We start from the raw sequence: 25,973 nt of genomic DNA, 5'->3' as shown, positions 1-25,973 counted from the left end.
TTTATTAGTCATAAACATGAATAACCACAAACTTTGGTTTTCTTACCGTACAAATGATACTGGATTGGAAGAAAATCACTGCAGAATAGCGGACTATGTACAAGATTATGATGTTGATTCGATACGAATCCCGTTGTTTGCAACAGGACAGCTGATCACGGCGAAGGTGAAAATGGACTAGAATTATGTCCCGGCATGCTTTGCGATGAAACAACCGTGAAGGCACGTATTGGTCTATTATGTGACGTCATTAAAACATCGTTATTTTTCTGGCGAATCTCTTGTATATCCCAGATGCTATGGAAGTTGTTGTATTTGTATTTTTTTTTATAAATCACCCGATATGTAGTTGACCTAAAACTCGAACGATGGCCATCTGTTAGCTTACCAGTTTATAGTGATACAGTTGACATATTTATGATTTTCTTTGAATTTCCACTTTAACCCAACTCATACTTTGCTACAGCGCCCCCTTTAGGTCAATGTTTTGCCTAAATATACACATCCCCGAGCGAAGCTCGGGGATGTACCCCGCTTGCTCCAAAAAGCCGCTGAGCCCCCTACACATTTGCCGACGACACGAATATCTATTCTATCATAACCTTTATCACCTTGGGAGTGTGTTCTGGGTGTTCGGTATTACATGAGCTTCATGCAGCTCTATTTATTTTTAAATAAAAATGTTAAAAACTCACCTAATCCTGCCTTTTTATCAGTAAAGTCCTTCACACAGCGAACAAAGTTGTGTGCAGTCCTATGGGGCTCGATCTCATGTAATCGCTGTATATGAACCGGAAGGTAATCGCAACTCTGTGAAGGTCAAGTCACGTGACGAGATCGCCCGAGTAGCACGCGCGGAAGCAACTGCTGTAGCAGACGACGCGACGTCTATACTGTGTGCAATGTAAATTTATAGCGTAATCGCCCAGATTCATTCATGATTCAGGCAGAAATTATTCAGCGTACGTAGAAACTGCCATGGAAACGAGAATGCTCAAAGAAGTTGTGGATGATGTGCTCGGAAGTACTTTTGTACTGAAACAAAAACAGGAGTCCATGCTCATAAGCGCTGCCAAAGGAAATCACACCATGGGGATCCTTCCCACTGGATACGGAAAAAGTTTGATTTATGCCCTCCACGCACCACTTTTGAACAAAGTAGGCATATTGTGTTTTTAAATGTAGCTGTCGTTTTTTTTATTGTCTTAATATTTTTTGTTAATCAGCTTTCTTGAATGGAACATGCAACAGAAAACAAGCGCCGTTTAATATGATTTTGTATAAGTTAATATTAAGGCATTGCCGTATATATACAAACTAGGGGTATGTTTGACCTTTTTTTTTTTTTTTTTTTTTTTTTGCCAGTGTTTCATGATTTTTTTAGAGGGGGACAAAATATCAAATGTCCCCCCTCCTATATACGATTTGAGGTTTAACTTGTATTTTTAAGATTATATGCGACTTTTTGGTGTTTTAGTCGATGTGAGACCTTTCATTTTTCTTGTCAGTTTGTTTTGGAGTCGTTTGTTGGTTTTTACCTACCTCTCCACCTCACTTATTTATTTTTTGAAGAAAAAAAAATCACCAACAAGTTGAACAACAAGGTTTTTGTTAGTTTGTTCGTTTGCTTGTCGGAGAGGTGGGTCTCTTGCACGTATCCTGATGGAATAAGGCTCTGTCATGGGTGTAAAGGGGTGTAAAGTAAACTCTCATTTTGTGTTGTTGTAGTTGTTTTTTGGGGGAGGCCGTTCTCAAGGCCATCGTTTTGATCTTCTTTGCCGCTCCTTAGCCCCCCCCCCCCCTCCGTTTTGGAATTGGTAGCGGCACACCCCCGTCAAAATAACAGTCCCCCCCCCCCCCCCCCCGGGGGGAGTTATACAACCTCCACAATCTTTTCCAAATGTGTCATAAGTATATGCACGCCACGGGTTAGGTGCTCCCGACCCACTCATTTTACATGAATGCAAAAAGGAATGAGACGATCGAGATTCATTCATGCTGGTCTAATTTCAGATCATTATTTTATTTGCATGCATACAGTATACATTCATCGGATAGCGGGCCTTAAAAAGTCCGTCTGATCATGCAATGAGATACCAGGCCCAAATAAGGAACGGAACGGCATACTTCCCATAATTATGTGGATGCAAGACCAGCCAAAAAAAACAAAAAACAAAAACAAATACAAAAAAACAAACAATAACACACATAAATGAATGAAAATAAAATATAAAATTAAGGTTTCAAAATTAGGCAGAGCTGCTGGAAAATGTACTGGTTTTGTCCCAATCACAATCGGTCTTAAAATGATCACTTAAAGATATAATAATAATCAATAAAATAAGATTGGTGGGACCAGCCCCCCCCCCCCCCCCTCCCCATTCCCATCCTGCAGCATAGTGAATATGATTATATTTAACCAAAAAGAAAATTGAAGAAACTAATAACATTCATATTCACTGTCTAAAATATATAACTAACAAACACAGTTATATAGTTACCTTTACAAATGTATGATAAACTAAAACCTGTGCATGCATTAATCTTCTTCTTTTTTTTTTTTTTTACAGCTGAATCCACAGAAAACACACATAACCCTCGTAGTAAGTCCGCTTAAAAGTCTAATGCTGGACCAGGTGCGCAGATGGAAGAATCTTGGCATCAGAACTGCGGCCATTCTTGGCCATTCAGGTCATGACATGGACAGGGAGACTGAAAACGGTAATTCAAACAGCAACGAGAGATTTTACACGTTGTGGGTCATACAGCGGATTATACCAGGTGTCCCAGAAATAAAGTGGAACGAAGATTTTTCAGTATGCTTGCCTTAATTCAAAAGCTACATATTTGGTTTTACATTATTGGATAAATCATTTTCTACCAAAGACCAAAGAGAATGATGCCAAGATTGTTGTAAATGGTTCAGTAATTTTGATTCTATGCCCGTTTCTTTTAATACAATCATTTTCAAATTTCGCATGCTTTTAGCGACCAATATATAGGAGTACTTGTGTCGGGAATGGCGTGTAACATGCGTCCGTTTTCCGATTTCAGTTTTTCTTTTGTTTGCATGCATCAATGGGCTCCCCCCGAACATTCGAAATTTGAAAATGACTTTATTTAAAGAAACGACATGAATCAACACTACTCAATCAAATTCAAAGATCTAATTAGTATCATTCTCCTCGGTAGAAAATTCTTTACCCAAATGATGCAATAAAATTATACATTAAGGATCGTCATCACTTGTATAGGTAGGGCGTAATAGCATTACCATAATTTACATCACAACAAATAGTGCTTCTTCTTGCCACAGTTATGGTTAAATATATGGTAATAGTGTATAACATTATTATTATTGAAGTGATAATGCAAAACATCAAATCCGATGTACAATAAAATAGATAGACGACATACACTGTAAAAACTGGGGTGTTAAAATTGACACCAGTCGGTTTTAGTAGAGGACTACACCTTCAGGTATTAAAATTACTACCTTAGAGTTTGGACATAACACCAAAAATGTTAGAATAACACCATTGGGTGTTGAATTAACACCACAGATGTAAAACGCATGGCGTTGTCCTCTATGTACACCCGATATCAATATAGTTCTTGTTGTATCTGTTGATAAGAAATACAAGTGGAATAGATGTGGGATGTGATTATTTCACGTGTTTATATACAGAATGCACTCGATAGAATTTGACATGAATGCATCGATCACAACGTTCCTGTTATTTCTTCATTTATTAAACAGACCTGATGAATGGAGGGACAGACCTTCCCCGGAGGCCATCCTGTCCCCTAAGTGGTGGCAATGGGTGCGGAAGTTTCAAAACAGGATTTCGTTGCTGGTGCTAGATGAGGTTCACTGCTTTACAAAATGGCATGTTCTTGAAAATTATTTATATATTTCAAGCCATTATCATACAAAATACATGTCTTTTAAAAGCTTATCACTTTTGTTTCTGCTAATCATGTGATTACATGGGCCCATTCAAGATAGCTCTGCATTATGAAGCTGCGTGAAAGTCTTAAACAGCAAGCGAGTTTGCAAAATGCGCCTTCAAAATGTGACATATTCATATAAGACAAAATAGGTATTTCCTCTTCATCGTTTACATAATGAAGGCCTATACATATACTCTGCACCAATGTCATTTTCATAAATATTAACAAGGAGCTACGTTTTCTGAGCTCAGTTTACTTCACTCATGCACAGTGGGATGTGCACTTTCACATGAAGACACTAATTATAAACCATAATTACACATTATCAAATTCACAACATTCACTGATAGGTAAATAGGTCAAACGAGTCAATTTTACCAATCATTTGTGTTCATCTTACAGGGGTCTTACATTCAGGGAGGAGTACCTCCGGACCACATCTTTGACATCCAGGCTGGCATGCCCTATAATGCTTCTTACAGCCACGGCAACAAACAGAATGGTCACAGAAATACTTCAAAACCTGAATCTCCGCAGGGAAGAAGTAGAAATATTCGCCGCTATTCCCAACAGGTTGGTTATACCTTATCATCATAAGCAGTTAATGTGAATGATCATTATTAATGATTTCTTCAAGTCAATTGATCATGATCATAGTATACATACATAGTATCTACTACTGAACTTCTCTTCCCTTATTGTAATAATAATTATGTGAGAAATCTTAAAGGAAAATGAAAATCAGACAGCAAAAACAAAATAAGAATACAGCCCTGCAGGGTTGCGACTAGGAACATTTATAAATAATAAATATGGTTAAGAGTGATCAGGGGTATATCAAAGATTTTAATAGGGACAGGGTTCAACAGGGGGCGGAAGGAGAACTTGCGCGCTCGCAAATCTACATTCTGCATGATACAAAATATCAGTAAAATGCAGTCAATATCTTTATGTATTTATTTATGCATTTATTAACATTAGATTATTATTATTTTTATTGTTGTTATTATTATTATTATTATTATTTTTTAATTATCATTATTATGATGTCGATGACTATTATTGTTGTTACTTTCATTGTTATTATTCTCTTTCATTTAATTTATTTATTTGTTATATTTTGTTTTGTTTGTTAGGAATTCAAACATGAGTCCGGTATCAGGGTATTAGCCAATCAAAATCGCGAATTTCGAGACTTATGTTTGAGTTGCTGAATTGGGTTTGATATCAGCTTTTATACCACAGGGTCCAGGGTTTCATAATTACTCGGATAGGCCCTTTTGAATATCATAAATGAATCATAAGGGAATTGACAGAACTTTAAATCGGACAGAAACCTGTGTAATACTCGTTATCAGTTGAGGCACATTAATTGTCTACAGCAGAGAGTCATAATGTCATAAACTATTAGGCTACATACGGACATTTAATGAAATCTTGTGTGTAAGGAGACTTTTAAGGAATATATGAATAGCTCTGTGGATATGACTGAGTTCATGTACCTTTAATTGTTCTATCCACAGACCAAACATTCATCTATCAGTGGTTCCGGTGAAGGACAAGTTTGAAGCCATTGGATGGTACTTGGATGAATTAAAGGAGAAGGGTGTCGATGCTGCAAAAACCATCATTTATGCACGGTAAATAAATTTTAAAACGCAATTTTCATTTTTCTTACGGAATTAAGTTTTATGAAGGTTTTCATTTTCAATTAACTAGTATGTCAAAACTTTAGGCGAATCTTTATGACAGCGATGCGTTCATTCTTACGTTTAACGTTTTGCAATATAAAGAATTATGTTCACATTATAAGGGGTCAATTTCATAAGGAGTTACGGTTAATCGTTACTTTGCTCAATAAACGGTTTTCCGTTCAGTTACAATTTATATCACTTTCACTATTGTTGACTGGATCTTAAAAGAGGCACACGTGGATTAGCTTCAATATCCTTAATAATGTCACTAAGTATTGTTCTTTCAGACAAATCGACCACGTTGCTGAACTCTACACATGGCTCAACGAAAGCCTCGCCGAGTCCGCCCATGCTCCAGGACCAGGGCAGTCTTGCAGTGTGGAAAGTAGACTGATCGAAATGTACCACGCATCAACGGACTCAAAGAGTCAGGAACGAATATGTCGTAACTTTTCCACCGAAGGTTCTAAGCTGCGCTGCGTTGTAGCAACAATAGCATTCGGTTTGGGTGTCGACATCGCCGACATTGATCAGGTTATCCACTGGGGATGCCCTAGTGATGTCCTCTGCTATTGGCAAGAAACAGGCCGATGCGCGAGGGATGGAAGACCCGGAAAAGCCATTATGTATCTGCCACCCTTTTCAGTCAACAAGAGATGGGTTGATGAAGACATGAGGGACCTTGTCCAATCATCCCGCTGCATCCGGAAATCGGTGTTGAACACGCTCTTCGTGCATGGCATGGAAAAGGACAATGTACAGGTGATGTCATGCTGCTCAGTTTGCGACAGTGCTAAGTAATACGGGACCCATAGCATGTATCCATTTCTATGAGTCAGTGCACAATTTAACACTGCGACGCTGTGCATCCATTCTCGTAGAAAGTGCTTTCAGCTTTTTACCAAGGTTCTTTGGATTTCGCAACACCTCTTTATGGTCGAACCCTTCAAAGCCTTTGTGTTGTCTGAAGGGCAAGTATTCAAACAGTCCAAATCCATCGTTCTCATCCACAAACAATGCAACATCTTGTTTGTATACATCCTCTGCTTTCTTCCTAGTTGGCGTCTTCATGGAGACGATCCCGGCATCACTGAACATGATATCCAGGTACCTACCAAATGGTCCTGACATCTTGGCACATCTCTGCGCGTGTTTCTCAGTCACATTTCCATGAGCGAAGTCGATCATACCTGCAAAAATTGATACAGAAAAAAAAACAGTTAAAATATAATTGTTGAGAAGATCAAATCAACCTTGATTTATAATTGCATATCACGTCACCTACGCACAACGCAAAATGCGTCAAACATTGCAACTGACATACCGTTGTAGTCCATGTTAATGTGCTCAGTACCAAGGTCCATCCCTATGTTTCCTCCGGGCTTGCCAGTGACATTGATGACTCTGTTCCAGATCAAATTGTTCCTGATGTCAGAAGGAGCAAATCCACCGATACCTGATGCCATGAAAAAACAATTTGCGAAATCTAAAACCAACATTTCACCAACATGACCAAGGAAATACTTTCTACTTTTCAAACCCCTCGTTCGAGGATCATTTCATGATGTTCAAAGGATCGCATGGGCACCATCCCTTTAACGTTAACTAGCTAGGTCACTATTAGTTTGAATGCACATGCCATCATTATGACCGTTCATCAGTATACACTTTATTAATTGTGTGTTTGCCAGCGTCCTTCTTTCGGCAAATGGCACAAATCTCCTATCTCTTAAACAATGCTTAATCTGTTTATCCCCAAACTCACAATATGCACATCCTGGAGGATTCGTTGTCTAGTACACCTAATCACAAATGAAACGGACGTATTCTATGTGCATTTCAAGTGGAAGTGGGTCTAAAAGATGATGTGATGATGTGGCACACAGAATATATTTTTGGCACATAATAATAAGTTTATCGTGAGTGTCATGAAGTCTTGTCCTGTCAGTTATTCTCGCATCGAGTCAAATGAATATCTTATCAATGTAAAATCTTATAAGTCTTCAAATTCCAGACTCACATGCTAAAAAGTAGTGGGCATTGATGAGGTACTTTGGGTGTCTCTTTGACCAGAAAGTTATGAGATCGATTTTCCAGTCTTCAACCATGACTGGTCCATTTCCAGCCCGAACTGCTGCTCTCCTGGCTAGATGTCGCAATCCTTCCAGAACGAGAGCTCTACTGTGGTTCAGCACATGGTCGTCGTTTTGAGAATCAAGGGCGCATTCTTCACTGCAATACCACTTCTCTGCGAAGATATATATATGGAATGCATTGGAACTAATGGATTTGTGAAAATTTGTTCCCTCTTCTTATTCTAAGGTACGGTTAGGGCTAATAAGATGCTTGTATAATTTATGATCGAACCTCATCAACTAGACTTTTGACATCCATGGAAAAAATGGGAATATGGAATATATAGTCCACGAATAGAGTTTTGGCTTGCATATCGCAGATTCTGGTAGAGTTTTATCCAGATAGGGACACCAAACGTTGCAGGATTAGTTCTATTTAGTGGGTTATCCAAACTTGCTAAAATGTTAATATTTGAAATTGTGTATTTATAATATTCCTGAAACCTTGTAACTATGAACAATTACAATATTCTTACCGGGTAAGAGATCAGTCAACTGAAGACCAATGCATCTGTGGTGATACCATTCATGACCCCTGCAGTTTCCTTTCAATGCGCACTGCGCCATGTTTGTGTTGCCCTCTGGATCGACTTTCCGCTGGCACACACAGTAGATGTAACTCGGACCACTCTCACAGTCGGCGCTGCAATACCAGTCTTTCTCTTTGTCTGGAGCAGCTGTCAACCCAACACAACTAAGGTGAAACCAAGCCTTGTGACATGTTGAACTGCAACACAGCACCATGTCGTCATTCTTTTCTGTATTAATTATTTTAAAAGGTTGGAAAAACATGTATCAGTCTTGTCGAATACAACTCAATTTTCTTTCAACAGAAGTTAGAGAAAACATTATTAAATTCATCCCCTAACTGATAGAGTGATATGTGTTTGAAGGATATCTTCTTTTTCTTCTATTGTCCACTTTTAAAATGCAACGCCCGTCTCCAAAACGAATTTGGGAGGTTTAAAATGCAGTTTAAGATAATTATGTTAGTAATGGCTTTGGAAAAAAATCGATATAGTGTACAATTCAGCTTGTAACTTATTTACCATTAGGTATGGCATTAATTGTCACTTGATTTTGGAAGCTTTTATCATATAATGAAACGGGAGCATATTCAGTTAAAAGTGCAAAAGAATAGATACTGGTACTGATGGACATGCCTACCAGATTTGCAGAGGCAATAGCCTAGTGCATCATCTGTTCCTTCAGAGGCCTCATTCTTGTATGCTTCTGCAGCTACTTGAACTGATGACTTATCGGGCTCCTGGTATATGTAGTCCACAACTTGTTGTGCCACACTCTTTACCCATTGGAGTTGTTCCTCTGTCGTTCCTTTAGCAGGGAAACTATCAGGGATGTCGTTTAGGGATGACGTTCCACAGAACTTCAATGCACAAAGGAGAGTGTACGCCTCGGTCACGAACTGCATAAATTATAAAAATGATTATTATAATGTGACTTTTAAGTTATGCTGGGATCATTCTTAAACTATCAAAACATCGTAACCCCCCCCCCCCCTTTCTCCTTTTACTGACATTTCCATCATCATTTTTGTCAGTATAAGCTTTAATCTTGAATAATTGTCGCCATTCCAATCCACATTTTGAAACGTCTTTCTCCAATTTCAGTTACTTGAGGGAAATTCATCAACACCCCTCCCCCCTTCACATGAACACAAGCAAAAGCAACAAACGCACACACACACACACACACACACGCACACACACATACACACACTCACACAAATACGGCTTACCTCGTACATATCCCAGACATGCTGAACATTTTGCATCACGTCTTTTTTGAAGGAATGGTGATTGAAGTCGCATTTCAGTTGTGCAAGTGTTCCTCGTGCAGAAATACTTTGACCTCTGAAGAACACATTGTTCGAGTCCTATTATAAAGATTGGCAATATATCTGAATAACGTGATTTATGACATATTTTTCAATGATATCATTTACAAGCGATCATTTCAGTTTCTGGCTCTGACTTTGCAATTTACACGTCCTGTTTTGATTAATCGACAAATGAAGAGAATTTGACACCTAACCCTATCTTTTTATTGAACTGCAATATAATTTTTCCTAATCGACATTGTCATTCACGTTTTGAGACACAGAGCATAAAAGGTCATATAAGACGGTGAAAACTCTTTTATTTGATCAATTGTAATTTGCCAACACGTATTTACTGTGGTCCATGTAGGCATTATTTTAACAAGACCGTGGGAGGGGGGGGGGGGCATGACGCCCATGCTATTAACCCTCCAATTAAGATGATAACATGACTTTTAGACTCGAATATCATCTCACTTAAGAATTATATTGGGCTGCACCAGTGAGAATGTTCTTCCTTTCAAACTGACCTGCAATAGGAGGATCTCCTTGTGGAACTCCTGAGGTGTTGCAAAGAATGCGTCGAGTCTGTCCTCCCATCGTTCCCCGTTACTTCGCGCTCTCTGGGCGTGTAATATGCGTTCGATTGTCAGCCCGTCGCCACTGACGAGGGTCTGTGTTGGTGTTCCTTCGGTAACAGGCACATAGGTCTGGAGGCGCTCCAGGACTGAAATTGTCCCCTGCGTGGTACTAGGATTGGCGTTCACAACTCCAATTGTTACCTGTATTATAGGTAATTATTATCTGAATGTCAACATCTATTTTTCTTTGATAATATAATCTGAACTTATAGCAGTATGCCCACTATTTTCCTGGTTTCTCTCAGTATGAAGGTAGTTTAAAGTTATACTTCTAATCATTAGATATTACATTATCAACGCGAAGTGAACATTTAATTTGTCAAGTTGGTACTGGATAAACAACTAAGGCATACAATTTGAAGTACTCAAATCGGGCACTATAATTCAGATTCAAGTTAAAACAAACAAATTAAAAAAAGACTGTGAGTTGTATATTGAATAAGGCCTCTATAGCTGCACCCCTGGTCAAATTCTCACCATTTCAGACTTCTTAGCCATGGCAGCTGTTTGTGCGTGTTCTTGTGTGATGGGAAGGTCAGGAGATAAGCTCTCTAAAAAGCCCATATGCCTCCCCATGATGTTCGATACCACATCTACTAAGCGCATTCGCTGGCGGTTGAAGACTTCCGGTGAGGGCAAGAAGCTAAACGGGTCTAAGTCCTCTGCATCGCTCACTGTCGAGGATGACGAAGAAGCTGGCACCCTGTCCCTTGCCGCGTAGCACATCGTCTGAAGGAGGAATTTGTTGCTATGTGTTCTGCCTTGATGTTTTGCTTCACATCCCTTCTGCACGTTGTCAATACAGAGTCCAAATGTAGGAGGACCGGTAATGAACTTTAGCTTCCGACGTATTGTCATGCTCGGCGCTTCCTGATCAATTTAGGGAGAGAGGGATTTCGTATTATCCACATGTCAATTCATTTCAGCATAATATTAATTGAGAAGGAAACACCGATTTTTTTTTTTAGTGTTTTCGTGTTATCTAGAGTAAAAAAAAAGTCATACATTGCTACAAGAGGAAGCGGTCATTTCCTCAAACTATATCTCGATACTGCCAAGTTCTTACTAAGGGGACGAGCTGTGGGAATAAAGAGCTTTATAGATTTTAATACGAACAACTTTCAGAAAAAAGAACATAGTAGACGACTAGTATGGATGTACATAATTTTGTTAATTACTGTGAATATTCAAAATGGTGTATGACTCAAGTACACCCTATATTTCTTCACCTCAATTGTACACTTCCACTCTTTAAGTTGTTGGTCATGATTTTCCGCCATTCTATCGACATGGAACCTGACGCGCTCTGCTCCCATGGTGATGCCACTGTGATTGAGCGTCCGGAAGACTTTCTGGGACACTCCTTGGCGCCACAGTTCTATTCCCATGGTCGCCTGGACAAATTGGAAGCTGCGTGGCGAGTGGGTGTATAATGCCATGGCTAGTATAATTCCCATTCTGCGGTCGATGATTTCCTTTGCCTCTTTATCGGATAGTCCCCTTTTAATGGATAAGAAAAATAAGATCGTTTACGTTATTATCTTTCTTATAAGAAGCGTATAAAGTACTTTTCACCGCAAATTATTGCTTGGGAAACAGAATTTGGTTGTTGTACCCTCCCCCCCCCCCCCCCAAAAAAAAGTCCAATAACATGACACACAAAACCTCGGACTGCCAATTAAGGCTATCAGATTCGAAATATTAATTCAGTTGTTGAGTTCCTCTAACTTCTCCCGTCTCTATCTTAATGCCACAAAATCATATATTTACATAATTACGTATTGTGCGACACTAAATTGTCCTTTTGCATGTGTTTAGTTTATCTGTGTAATGTTAATTTATAATTTCTTATGTGAAGGAAAGCGCCCACAATCTCTCTTACTTTTCAATGACCCCGCTTTATCCCCCAAAGTACATAACTATGATCAGTGTGAAATGTATTCAGGTTATCACTTATCAGTACTACATGTTGTACCTCCGAGAGCCTTTCTTTCCTTTTGTTCTTCCTCTCTTGGCCCCTTTGACCGAAGGCATCATTGCCGAGATGCAACTGATTGAGAGTGGCATAATCTTCTCGGTGTCCTCTACAAGATCCTCCCAGCTGAATTCTGCGACATTTCCAATTGTCACTGGCTGGCTCAAGGCGCTTCCGGATCGCTTAATGGCTTTCACCTGATAAATACAATCAATCATACTTTAAATTGACTAAAGACATGCGAATACCACGTCGTTATTGTAGTTAAATTGTAAAGCATATGTTTGGTTTCTAATTTAGTCAAATAGTTAAATAACGTAGAAATTGAAACGTTTTCCCGACTCATGACTTGCCTGAAAATCGTTAATTTCATAAAATAATATCGTCTCGCTCTAGAAGCGTAGAAGGAAAATTGTTCAACCAAAATCGATGATACTGGTATCAATTTCTTTAGAATTACATATACACTAATCCATAAAGGCATAGACCGTGCCCCCACCCTCTAGCCTATAATAAAATTTCTTACTTCTTCCCGGATCATCTCTTGCGTGACCTGTAACAGTGCCTTCTTTGCTGCTGGATAATTCCCACATAATTGTCTGAATGCGAGGCGATATTGCGAATTTTCGACACTCGCTACAGCCCTCTCCTTTGCAGTGGTTGGTCTCGAACCAGATTCAGGAAAGAGAGACGGAAGCTCATCGTTGAGTTCAATGCTCATTGATGGTTCTGCGTCTAGAAGAGATGATGATGGCGATGATGGCGGAAGGTTTGTCTGCACGTGAGCATCTACTTGATCATTTGGTGACGATATACATCTTTCTCCTTCTGCGAATTCACCGTCACCTTTGAGTTGAGGAAGAGAAGCTTTAATAATAGTTTATTTTTCTGTGAGACATACGATGTGCTCAAGCTAATCTTGATGAATACGAATACTCCCGTGTCAAAACTTCATTGTGGAATATTTCGATATTGCTTATAAAGTGTTTAATGTTCATGTAATTATTAAGAAACAAGAAAAAAAAAGAGAAATGTATGTTGCATGCAGTTTTACTTCTCAATCCTGAACGGTTATGTATTTGGATGTATGTTACAGTGTTGCTTATCAATCCTGAACGGGAATGTACTTGGATCTAAAACTTTGTGAGCCCTAGAGTTATTTGACGAGATAAATTTTGCGCAGATGGCAACTTGCAAATGTGTAACACTTATTTGAGTAACTTTCCATTCCATTAACCGTTCTTCCGGGGAAAGAGATGCTACAGAAATAATGAATCGGGAGAAATATAATTCAGATTATTTGGGCCGGTATAATTATAGAGACCCCTCTATAAGATATATACCTATCGTTTTGCACATTTTGAACGAATTATATTTTTGCGAACCAGATTCAGGAAAGAGGAACGGGTTTTGCAGAGGTGGTTATAGAAAGAAAATACCTGGCCTCAGTATTTCTCGCGAGGGCGTGTAATCATGGTCATGTTGCACAAGAAGACATGATTCATGCGGAGTGTCCTGCGCTTCCTCCACGGATCCGTTAGGTCTTGGTGCATGGAGGTCAGGCGTCGGAAAATGCGCGGGTCGCTTTGCAGCTGGAGTTGAAAGTCCAGGTGATGAATGTTCTGGCAAAAGTGGAGAAATGAAATCATAAATGAATAAATGAATGAGAAACGGAACACGGACCATATCCTTAATTAGTTAAAAACTTCAAAATATTTTTAAAGATTATATGTTATGTTTCAAATAGCATAACATCAAATGATTTAATGTTTGGGGGTTTAAAAATTCAGAATTTTGATGCAACCCCCCCCCCCCCCCTTCAAAAAAGGCTCTTGCTCTCTCACTCGCCAGCACGCAGTATTCCCGATAGAGGGGCTGTAAACATGTAAGCCTCATGCTAGATATTTGTGGTACATGAGCATTCTTTTCTTTTTCTTCTTAACTTTCATATAAATTTGTTATATTAATACCTTCACAAATTCGTTGCAGGTACAAAAATGTAAAATAGAAGGACAGGTTTCGTAATTGCATAAGAATTTTCTGATTCGGTAACCCAATATAAAAAGTAATTCCCTGTTTCCTATGCAGAAGTACGTGAAATATCGGCTCGCTCGATGCGCTCGCTAGCACTATTAGGCTTTTTGGACAGGGTGAGTTCTCGGTTTGTGTTTATAAATCTTTATTCATAAGGCAATGCACCCGCCTCCTCATAATATAAAAAATATCCGATTTGAATTTATAAACCAACTTAAAGAATGCCTTATCTTTTACTCAGAAATATACAAATTTTATGCTCTCTCGTTGCACTCGCTCGCAATGATTTCAGACCCCTATAGTCTGTTCAGTATTCGGTTTGTCTGTATATGTCGTTATTTTAAAGACCAACCGCCCAATCATAAAACTTTGACAATGGGGATACACTTTGATTATTCAGGAAATAAATTTGAAGTATTCTATATACTGCGTAGGGTATGTTCATTTTTTTTTCAGTGTCCCTACCGTGGGAACGGGACACCTCTTCCCTCCATTTCCATCCTCCCCCACCCCCCCCCCCCCCCCCCTCCCACTCAGCCGCTTCAATCGCTCCCTCGCCCCGATATTGACCATGGGCAAATCATGAACACGGATCAATGAACATGGATTAATAAGATATCGAGTAGAATATTAAATAATTTTAGATTAATTTTTCTGAAATTGTCTCACAATAACACTGCACTTCAACATTATTCTTTCCGACACTGTTTCGTATGATCATCATAGCCCTAGCCAACTCAATTTATCCCCCCCCCCCCAAACAAAAACAAAAACAAACACAAAAAATCATAATTGAGGCGTGATGCTCGTTGCCCATCACCTGTGCACCATTTCCTTAGAACAATTAAAATCCTAAAATTTTTCCAGCATAAGAAATTTAGGTAAATATATTAAAGTAGGCCTACATGATTTGGACCCTGTTTGAAATTATTATCTTTGTTTGGTTGTTTGTCAGAATAAAAACTAAGCATGGGTTTGGAAGAGTGGTGTACTGATGAAAGGGTCCAATTAAATTTAGCTGTATATAGTGCCATACTAGAATTCATGGGGGAGGGGTGGTCGAGAGCAAAATAGACATTAATAATCGGATCATGTTTTGAGGAGATGCCGGATTTGGGCAGATCTGGATTCCTACCATATTCCTCCGACTCTTCATGTACTCGTTGAGGACTTTGTCCAGGGGATCCGGCTTGATGCAGCGTCCGTCGGGCGGTCCTTTTCCTACTCTGTACTGGCCTTGTTTGACTGACGAGGAACCTGTAGCACCGTCTACAAATAAAAACATTCAGTTCATAAAACGAAGGTGGCTTCCTAAAAATAGCCGTGAATGTTCTTGGCGAGGTGGTTGTTTTGACTTGATGACGATAAAAGCCTTTGTTTTTTGGTGTAAAATTTTGTTTACAATTGATGCAAGAAGAAATAGTTCCCTCCATTTTAGCCTGCAGCAGACGACAAGCTTTCCGTAACACATTGAACGCACACGTGCTCGCACTTCCGGTTGCGCATGCGCAATACGTATGTTTCGTGAAGCTACTATTTTGGAATTTTAGTGCGATCACCAAGGACCAAGTTTTAGGTTAATTTGTTGCATTAAATCAGTAAAACCTCACTATCAGATATCAAGAAAGATGACAATGGATGCGCACAGCAACGTGGCATAGCCAAATGTGAGTATAGTTCCAAAATAATTAATTGCGTTAATTTAAAATGTTTTTTTTTAAATGTAGAAATTCTAGAATTGGCCGTTCACTGTACTGGCGGTATGGGAGGAGGTCAGACGCCGTGCTACGCACGGCGTCTGGTCAGGCTATGTTTTGCCCAAATCAGCGTAGATTACCACTACATTTTGCAGTTATAAAGGGCATCCTTATTCGACGTTTGGAAATCTTAGAATTGTCTTATTTATTCAAACCAAAATCCCAATTTCAAGCTCTTGAATAGACTTAAATTTCACGCCAACGAGCAACGTATACGTACGTACGTGTAAGTAAATTGGTAATTTCTTACTATACAGTCCCATACGTACTTGTCTGTGCTGGTTTTTAGAGTAATTGGGCTTGGAAAAGTCGACCTAGGCCTAGGGCACCGAGGCTCAAAATACACGGGGGCGGAGGGCGACCTTCATAATCGCCTCCGTCAGATTGCTTACCGGGGCGATTGCAAAATTAAAAATCGCCCCTGTGGAATTATAAAATAAAGATAATAGCCTAGATCTACTAATAGTGTAAAAAGGGACAAGTTCACAAGTGCAGGGAGTTTCAGTTTGGGAAGTTCAGAATTCGCCTTCGTATACTAGAGTCTACTACTAGGGTCTAGATCTAGTATTACTAAGGGCGCAGCACAGAGTTCGCTGAGACTGAGAGTTTTAAAGGGACAAGATCATCAGCCCAAACAGCCTGAAAAATATACTTGATCAAAGACATATATATGAGAGATTGATTGAAGGAATTGTATGGAAATGAAAATGGGATCATCCATACTCTAATACTATAGTCTAGTAATACAAAAACCAAATGGATTCCATTAATTCTCCCAATTATTCTGATGTTTTTCTAGCTTCTGGAAGAAAGCCATCTCCATGCAGCTTTCAAGCTTTCAGGTCACCGTCTAACGTCAGGGGGGGGGGGGGGTGTACCACACATAGGAGCATCACTATCCTGGCTGTGTAGTAAAAGCTGTGCTTTTGATTCTCAACATTTCAAACACCACTGTACAAAACTCAACTGATTTCACTCAAAATTGGTACTTTAGTGACAATTGATGACACCTAAATAGCAGTAAAATACATTTTTTTTCAACTTACTGATGTTAAAAAGAATAATTTAAAAATTAAAATTGTAAGTCTAGTGTCAAACTTTGCTTACAGCTGCATGGACATGATTGTGTACAGTCTATGCGATATTGTGTGGTGTGTATATTTGTGTATAGACTTCTAGGTCCCTGCCTCACAGCATGTATGCAGTGCTAGAGGTCAATACGCTTTAGCATTGACTCTCTATGCTTTGCTGGAGTGGGGTGTACCAGCTTCCGGCTCTTGCACCATAGTCAGTTTACAGCTGTATCTTGCTTCCTGGGTCATATCAGGAATGTCATAATTGGAGTGTCTACTGGGAGAAGGGTGAATTATATTGCTCCTTCTTCCAGTGTTTGTCAAATCTGGCTTTAAAGCTGTTTACTGAGGTTGCAGACTTGCATGCCTCAGCAGTTGCACGAGCAATGTGTTTATTTTATTTGCACATTTTACATTCATTCCCATGACTCCTTGCCTCTTCTTTCTCCTCCAGCATCGACAGAAACATGATCTGCAGCCATGGCTGCTAGGAGACTGGTATCCGTCCTCAACTTGGGTCATATGCAATACAGAAGGGCATGGGAGCTACAGCATAGACTGGTTAGATGGCAGCTGGATTTACTGAAGACAGGTGGAGGTGAAGCTCATAAGAAAACTCAAGATTTGCTTCTTCTCTGCACACACAATCCAGTCTATACAATAGGTAAATGTGTATACATGCTGAAAGGGATCATGTCACAATCTTTTCCATTGCCTATAAAATGTTAAATAAAAATGTTACATAGTCAATCAATGATACATTAAAAGTCTAAAGTGAGCTCTTGGAAACTCTTTAAAAGGCTGTTTTTAAACTCAATAATAAAACTTCCCTTCAGAACAATCTAAATTTACTTTTATAGACTCTAAAATAACTCTGGGAACATGTATGCATTTGTTTGCATTGAAGATAAAAATGACCAAATGAGATACATATACTTATGTACTTATGTATCTCTCAAAATATATACTGGTAGATATTTGTAGATAGTTATAATGAATAGATAGATAGATGTCACAAATTATACACAAGGTCATGTAAGTATTATTTCTTCAAAGACCAGTTGTCTCCAGTGGCTAATAATTATAATAATAACGATAATAATGATAATGACAAAAATGATTATAATTATAATAATAATAATGATAATGTATTTGAACTTATATTTCTTATCTATTTTTTCCTTGTGTACTTCTGAATAGCAGTTCTAGATGGGTGACGCAATACAAATGCCTATTATTAGTAATGATATTATCAAACTCTATTTCATACAGGTATTCGAACCAAAGGCTACACGTCTGCAGACGAAGAGAGGCTCAAGGCTCTCGGGGCCGACTTCTTCCGGACCGAAAGGGGAGGACTGATCACGTTCCATGGTCCAGGCCAACTCGTAGCCTATCCCATCCTGGACCTGACCCATTACAAGAAGAGCGTCCGATGGTACGTCAAGCAGCTGGAAGACACAGTCATCAAGACGTGCGGGAGGTTTGGTGTAGAGGGACAGTGCTCTCCTCACACAGGCGTGTGGGTGGGTGACAGCAAAATTGCTGCCATCGGTAGGTGGCTTCTAAATTTGTATGTGTTTGGTTTATCTCTCTCTCTCTTGATCATGATCTTGATTTGTGTAGATTGATCTATTGGAATTATTTTCTAACTCTGTATATCCTTTTCCCACAATTATTCCCCTTTCCACCTCTCTCTCTCTCTCTGTCACTCTATAAACATATTTATCTTCCTCTCTCTCTTTCTGTTTCTCTTACTCTCTCTCTCTCTCTCTCTGTCTCACTCACTCTGTACGTATAGACATTTATATTCGTCCAAATTAAGTGCAATGTTCATTTCACGTTTCTTGTTGATCCTTATTACATATTTAGTTTAACCATACTTTTCATTTCATTTGTTTTGTAAAGCGCTAAGAAACTGTATTTGTATACCAGCGCTATTTAAATCATAAATATTATTATTATTATTATATTCATAGCATCTTTCCCAATACTCACCTGCCTATTGATTTAACCAGCTACCTTTTCATCTTGTATTTTTCAATGCTTTTATTTGAAACAAACAACCAGGAAATCTTTTATATGTCAATTGTCACATTATGTCCCTTTTAATTATTGTTATAACATTTGTTTCCTTTTATTTTCATTGTTTTCAGAATCAGCTCAACAAATTTATTTTGATTTGTCATATAATTCTATTCTTCTCTTTCTCATGTATCCATTTATTATTTCATATTGAGGAATTAATTCAAGTCAAGAACGTCCTTTTTATCTATATTGTTTCTATTTTTCACTTTCTCATGTACAGTATCCCTGTATTATTTCCATTTTCACTTTCTGAGTCGTCCCTTTATTATTTCATACTCGGCAGGTAATTCGAGAATATTCTTTTGATTTGCCATATTATTTCATTTTTTTTACTTTCTCAGATATCCTGTATTATTTCATATTTAGGAATTAAATCAAGATTGTCCATTTTTTTCTTTCATATTATTCCCATTTTCACTTTCTCAGGTATCCACTGCACCAGGTACATAACCAGCCATGGCCTTGCCCTGAACTGCAACACAGACCTGCGATGGTTCAACCACATAGTGCCTTGTGGGATTGAGGGGAAAGGGGTCACTTCCTTGACTAAGGAGGTCAAAGACAGAACAGTCACTGTTGAGGATGCAATAGAACCCTTTCTAAATTCCTTTAGTGAACAGTTAGAATGCAAGCTCATCGATGATGATCGAGGAGTACTTGAAATGGTGGAAACCGTGGAATGATGATGAAGTCACCCAAAAGACGTTGACCGTTGATGATGCTTTTGAGCCCTTTTCAGAGTCCTTTCAGAAACAGTTTGAAAATCAGATTGGTGGTGATCGAGGAATGCATGAACTGGTAGGTTGATTGTGAGCTACCACAAAAGATGTTGACCGTTGATGTTGCAGCTGAGGCGTTAATAGGGACTTTTAGATTGAGTGGACGAGAACACGACGAACGCCGACTGATCATGCGTGTCAACGTACTTAACTGCCCATGCTGACTACAATTAGAAATCTTTTAGATTGCACTCGACGATATACATGCATGCAGGAAGTAACACTATGAACATCACGGACAAAGAAAGAGGACAAAATATACTGTTTCTCATTCTACCCTCAACAAAAGAACATCGAAGGCTTCACTGCTATTATGTAAAAATGTGTAGAACAGGTGAATATGCATGTGACACCTGTTCTACACATTTTTACATATTATAGCAGGGAAGGGATGTTTCTTTGTCTACCTGAGGAACTGTATTATGCGCACGGGGCATACTAGTACCTTGAGCATGTAAAGGCGCTATATAAATATCAACATGCATGTACTAGATTTAGGAAAATCAAGGTTGACGCATTCTCGATCGCCGACTGAGACGACGTAACGCATGCGCATTGCCTTAAAATGACGTCACACGTTGCAGTCAAAGCTGTTGACATGCACATCTAAAAGTCCCTAATACAGTTCTTTATTGAACAGCTTCTACGATGTATATGAACTCATCAATGATGTTCGGGGAGTGTGTTAAATGGTATCAACAATGATAATGAAATGTAGAATAACAAAGATCTCTGACTTTTTCTGTCAGATCTTCTAACTTTCTGTGCAACATCTTACATCTGATTTGGAGGCCTTTCAGTAAATTCTGGGCAATTGAGTGAAGAGTTAGAATGTCAGCTCTGTGTATCATGATGGAAAACATTCAAGTTCTATATAGTGGCTGATGTTGTTCCTAGTCCTTTCATCGAGACATCTAGGCCGTTTCATAAAAATTGTTATCAATAACAAGTTATGGTAACCATCATAAGCTTCTGAAAAAGACTGAAATCGTGGCATTTGATTGGCTGAGAGAAAATTTGTCAGAGAAATTTAGCATTTGTTATTGATATCAAGTTTTTGTGAAACAAGGCCCTACAATTGGGCATTTCAAAATTTTGAATGTCAATTGAAAACACTAATTTCAGGCAGCTCTTCAAGACTTTTGTGCAATATTCCTTTTCCACTTTTAATGGTGTATATCTTTTTTTTTGAAAATCCTGGTTCGTCTGTGAGTGAATCGGTTAAATATTTGCCCTTTAGCAAACGGTTTGAAAATCGACTGCTTGAGTTTAATCGAGGAGTGCATGGAAAGTTAGAATAAAAAGGATTTCAGGTAGTGGGGTAGATCTCTGAGACTCTCTATGCAAAATTGTAATTTTTAAATTCTGATTTGGTTATCTTTCCAGTGTGTGTGATACATTTGTTTTTAAATGGAAATAGTAATTTTAATAAAATGTACAGAGTATCATTAAATATTGATAATTTTGTTCTTAAAATATTTTATGATCATAAAATTATAGATTAAAGGTATAGACCACTTTTGGAAACGCCCCTCTCTCAAAAAATGAAATGGAAGCTCTTATTACCAATCATGTGAAAGAATATGTTTTGACTAATATGTGATGATACAAATTTCACAAACCGCCTTCTAATTGATATATTTGGTAACTTGTCATATCGATCCGGCCTGGAAAGATATCGCAAATTCACTTCAACATTGAACATTTGGGCATATATTTCTGCTTTTTTGCAAATTTAGGTTGAAGTATTGCCATCTAAACCTCGGAAGGCAATATTTAAACAACGTTGAATTGATATTTTGCACCCAAAACCCTTGAACTGCAATTTTACCACAACCGGTCTATATCTTTAAGTGAATCCATTTCAATCCAGTCAGGTAAAATCCTGTTCATAATTAATCAGCGCAATTTGTGATGTATTTTGCTGTCGTGGTCATATCACACTATTTCTTTGCATACATGTACATTTGTCTGTCACATATATCATGGGAATATGTCTTTATAATATACAGAAATGTTATTTTATGATACTTGTACAAGTTAAGCCTTTGCTCAAATCATTTCTTTTTGAAGAGGGAAATAAACTTCCTTCTTTAGACTTGCGCAAGGTTGACTTTTGTTGACATTTTAAGATTGAAAGTAATCCTGATACAGTAACAAATTGTTTACACATTGGATATGGAGCACATAAGAGTCATACTTTCGAGGAAGTATAGTTGACACTTTTATACCAGGACTTTGGATATAGATACATTAAGTTGTATTTTTTCATTGGTGCTATGATGTTTTATGACTTCTTTCTACACATATTTTGATAGTATGAATTGGGTAATATCATTTGAAGAAGTTAAATATAAAAAGATGTAATTTTCATTGCATTCATTTATGAGCTTTGTATTTAATGAAAAGGCACTTTATGAATGTAATAGTATTATTATAATATTATTCAACACTATTTTTGTATGTGAGATTGAAAGATAAATGGAAATTATAGTTCACCTCATTCTGTGCTAAAGAGGAAAAAGTAACATATCCCCCACTTTAGGGTTTCTTTTAAATTAATGCGCTCGTTCATTAAAGATATCGCTGTCTTTTCTTACATTTTAATAAATATATTTTGAGTACAGTTCTAGTACTTGTCTTAATGAGAATAAAAGGGAATATATACATGGTGTGTATAGTGCCAAAAGAAAGAGAGTCGGAGAGAAAACAAATGAGAGAGGAAGAGGGTGAGAGAGAGAGAGAGAGAGAGAGAGATTGGAGGGGAAGGGAGGGAGAGAGGAGTGAAGAGACCCAAGAGGGGACGGGATGATCGCGAGGTGAAAGAGAAAGAAAGGGAGAGGGGACTTTGAGAGAAAAAGGAAGAATAACATGAATGATAGTTTCCTAATGCACTTCAAAAGTCATATCTTCTTTAAGGAATTTTCTGAGGTAAATTTAGGCTAAAAATCAATAATTAACGCCAACCTCATGCTCTGGTTATGCCAATCAAACTAAGAACAGATGCATTTAAATTGAAGTTCAATGTGTTAATTATATCATATTTATATAATGCTACGGATATAACGCGTGGTTAGGTTTGACCATGATAACATAGATAATCAACATGACCAGTCTGTGCATTTGGGATCGATTACAGCTTATCTTGGTCACGCCCCCTTCAGTCTGAGTGGGCAGTCTGAACATAGCAGTAGTAGCAGTGACTGCAGTGTAAACCCAACAGCATCAAACATACAAACCGAGATAATACATACGGATAGATAGCCCTTCGTAGCAATAACATGATATAGCTGGTTTTGAAGGGGGTTGCACTCAGACCAAAGCATAAAATTGGCTCTTTGGTTTGAGTGCATCCCGACGGACTATTCGTTGGTATCATTTTTCTTCTTTTTATTAATCTTCAAAGGGCTATGTAGCCTAATCATTCATGTCCCTGGATGAACTAAACTTGAGACTGCAAGCGGTGTGAGGAAGAAAAATGAGGTTAATTGGGATCTAAGGGCATCATATCGTCTCGGGAATGAAAAGATAAAAACCATTATATTGATGGATCATATTAGGTGTATGAGCCGAAGGGGCGGGGCACGGTCCACCGGCGAAACCCAGTTTTCCAATCTGGCTGAGAAGAAAGATAAATAAACATAATAATACATGAGATTAATATAGCGCATTTATCCATCCTAATTCCATTCCATTCTTCCAATCTGGCTCAGAAAAAAGAAGATAAACCAAATCAATTGTATACATAATATACCCCGGCCTGCCCATCAAAACATTAACCTTTTACTATCTAATTTTCTCTCTCTCCCTCCCTCCCTCCCTCCCTCCCTATCCTCTCTTTCGCCACCATAGGCTAATATACTAAAGCCAAAGGGCTGATAAAAAAAAAAGGATATTAATTTGTGTTTGTTACATTGTTCTTTGTTCTTCTTCTTCTTCCTATTCCTCCTCTTTCTTCTTCCTAATACACTTTATTTATTTATAAATTGAAATGAAATGTTAGAAACATATCCTCAAACTTTGAGATACAACACGAAAACAATTTTTAAAAAGGTGACGAGTTGTAATTTCACTTTTTTGCTAAAGTAATTGGGGCTCTAAACGGGGGAGGGGGGGGGGTTCAACCCCGTACACTGCTTATTATTCTTACCAGGATTTTATGCTTCTTCTAAACTAGCTAAATACCATGGAATTAGGCATTGAATTCTATATGGCCTACTTCATGGAATTGAACATTCTCTGCGTGTGGCCAATATTTTGTATATCGTTGAAAATTGTGTGAATTAAGTGAGTGAGAGAAAAGAGAGAGAAAGAGAGAGAGAGAGAGAGAGAGAGAGAGAGGGGGGGAAGGAGGGGGTAGAGGGACGGAGAATTAGTCTGAAAATAAACACTGATAAAGGCAGGTTAATACAATTTACGGATAAGTTGGAATAATTCAGGGTCTACATTAGGCTATTAAGGATTGTTGAAAGAATCACATGTTGAAAAAAAATTAAAACAGCGTTTGTAATACGTCAAGAGATGATGCATGGTGCTCCGGTCACTGTAACTATGGCATTTTGGAAATCTTTAGAATTCGAAACAATTTGATGTAGTCAATCGCGGCTGTGTGTGTTAAAATCCGGCATTGAATTAGATAAACTCTTCGCCTCTTATTTATTCATTTATTTATTTATTTACAGACAAATCTGTCTTCGCGGCCACTTGTCTATATATAATATCTCCCTCTCGAAAGAAATATGTGTTGTAGGACCACGGTCTACAATGGAAAGTTTTCCTTTCCCTCATCAGGTTATGACTATAAATTTGTGATGAACATATGCGTAATAAACATAAATTAGTTTTAATAATTTTTTTTTATTCCAGGGGCCGGGAATGTTGGAAAGGCGCGGGCTTAACAATCAACCCTATTTTCTTTTCAACAAAAACAAAATATATATATATTTAATGTTAATTCTAAAAGAAAGTTATCTATTTCAGGTTAAAATGCTTTACGCTTTCATATTTAAAACTAAGATTCAAAATTGACACTTATTTGCATCATTTTTAAATAATAATATTTTTAACATTATTTTTTATTCTTTGACTATCTTTTATGAACAAAAATATCTAAATTATAGAATATTAATGGGAAAAAAGGGATAGATTGCCGTCTGTCTATTTGTGATCGATTATGAAATACCGGAAGTAAACACGTTTCCATTTGCGAAGAAGGTGGATCCTCCTTTCGGCTCGCGGGGAAAACATGGCCACTTTCAGTGTCAGCCGGTGCCGCTGGATTCGATGGATTCTTACAGCCGTGAACATTTTGTTGTGGGTGGATCATGGACGATCTCAGTCGACGACCCTTAGCCCCGGGAGTTGCGAGGTAGATGATCCAGGCGAAGTTGCTGAGAAGGTTGTGGAGAAACAACATCGTCAGGACTCGCTGAATTTGTTGTTGTTTTTGATCTTGTTGGTGATAACCATCCTCACAACATGGCTATTCAAACATCACCGGTTCAGGTTTATGCACGAAACTGGACTGGCGATGATCTATGGTAAGTGAATGATGCTGGATTGGAGCTAGGTGCAAAAGGTGAAAGCCAAGGGATTTCTGGGCCTAGATTTAGTCTTTAATTAAAATCGATATTATTCGCAACTAGGCCTATAGATCTATGTGTATAAAAGAGATTAAGTCGTAGAGTCGAGATAGGATTAGGAGACTGCAAACTTATGATTGATTTGGATAAATCGCAACTCTTTACAAGACGGCCGGGCCCTGGAATGCAAAATAACAGGAATTAGATAATATCATTTGAGTCATTTTTAATGAAATGTGATCATTTGAAAACATCATCATGAGACGTGCCCCTTCCCATAGGAAAGTGAAAAGTATGCCGCAGACCTGCCGCAGACCTGCCGCAGATCTGCCGCAGACCTGCCGCAGACTTTTAGTCTGCGGCAAAGAGTATGCCGAAGTATGCGGCAGAAAGAAATTTTGCTGCAGACTTGCCGCATACC

At 38.3% G+C, this 25,973-nt stretch overlaps 5 protein-coding genes across 7 annotated transcripts in view; 4 read left to right on the top strand and 1 right to left on the bottom strand.

Moving 5' to 3' along the window:
- Positions 1 to 488: 488 nt before the first annotated feature.
- Positions 489 to 3,864, top strand: LOC115922471 (probable ATP-dependent DNA helicase RecS). Its single transcript, XM_030981375.1, has 3 exons — positions 489 to 1,158; positions 2,571 to 2,721; positions 3,761 to 3,864. The coding sequence occupies exons 1-3, from the start codon at positions 979 to 981 to the stop codon at positions 3,862 to 3,864; spliced, it is 435 nt and encodes a 144-aa protein (XP_030837235.1). The 5' UTR covers positions 489 to 978.
- LOC105439942 (probable Werner syndrome ATP-dependent helicase homolog 1) lies at positions 3,788 to 6,855 on the top strand. Its single transcript, XM_030981858.1, has 4 exons — positions 3,788 to 3,889; positions 4,357 to 4,527; positions 5,478 to 5,594; positions 5,936 to 6,855. Exons 2-4 carry the CDS (start codon positions 4,424 to 4,426, stop codon positions 6,447 to 6,449), a joined length of 735 nt encoding a protein of 244 aa, XP_030837718.1. The 5' UTR covers positions 3,788 to 3,889; positions 4,357 to 4,423; the 3' UTR covers positions 6,450 to 6,855.
- LOC105446407 lies at positions 6,477 to 16,078 on the bottom strand. Its single transcript, XM_011683174.2, has 13 exons — positions 15,409 to 16,078; positions 13,679 to 13,861; positions 12,766 to 13,085; positions 12,240 to 12,436; positions 11,494 to 11,764; positions 10,742 to 11,134; positions 10,154 to 10,405; positions 9,543 to 9,680; positions 8,951 to 9,209; positions 8,260 to 8,541; positions 7,669 to 7,896; positions 6,973 to 7,104; positions 6,477 to 6,838 (listed from the first exon to the last, which is right to left on the bottom strand). The coding sequence occupies exons 1-13, from the start codon at positions 15,704 to 15,706 to the stop codon at positions 6,477 to 6,479; spliced, it is 3,315 nt and encodes a 1,104-aa protein (XP_011681476.2). The 5' UTR covers positions 15,707 to 16,078.
- A 1-nt stretch (position 16,079) lies between these two features.
- Positions 16,080 to 20,129, top strand: LOC588984 (putative lipoyltransferase 2, mitochondrial). Of its 2 annotated transcripts, none has more exons than XM_030981859.1 (4): positions 16,080 to 16,250; positions 17,558 to 17,767; positions 18,376 to 18,657; positions 19,618 to 20,129. In XM_030981859.1, exons 2-4 carry the CDS (start codon positions 17,584 to 17,586, stop codon positions 19,872 to 19,874), a joined length of 723 nt encoding a protein of 240 aa, XP_030837719.1. In that variant the 5' UTR covers positions 16,080 to 16,250; positions 17,558 to 17,583; the 3' UTR covers positions 19,875 to 20,129. The 2 variants fall into 2 exon arrangements, with proteins under 2 accessions (XP_030837719.1, XP_793736.2); XM_788643.5 differs by having other exon boundaries at positions 16,080 to 16,256.
- Positions 20,130 to 25,171: 5,042 nt separating this feature from the next.
- The window catches only part of LOC594444 (sodium/hydrogen exchanger 6), a 32,722-nt gene continuing 31,920 nt past the window's right edge, over positions 25,172 to 25,973 (top strand). For both annotated transcript variants that reach the window (XM_030981857.1, XM_011683173.2), the window contains exon 1: positions 25,172 to 25,510. In XM_030981857.1, coding sequence (XP_030837717.1) covers positions 25,216 to 25,510 — 295 coding nt within the window. In that variant the 5' untranslated portion in view covers positions 25,172 to 25,215. The remainder of the gene's footprint in view (positions 25,511 to 25,973) is intronic.

This window comes from Strongylocentrotus purpuratus, unplaced genomic scaffold (genome assembly GCF_000002235.5).
Source record: "Strongylocentrotus purpuratus isolate Spur 01 unplaced genomic scaffold, Spur_5.0 spur5_scaffold_12, whole genome shotgun sequence".
NCBI classification, from domain to species: domain Eukaryota; kingdom Metazoa; phylum Echinodermata; class Echinoidea; order Camarodonta; family Strongylocentrotidae; genus Strongylocentrotus; species Strongylocentrotus purpuratus.
This window is presented reverse-complemented; position numbering and strand designations above follow the sequence as displayed.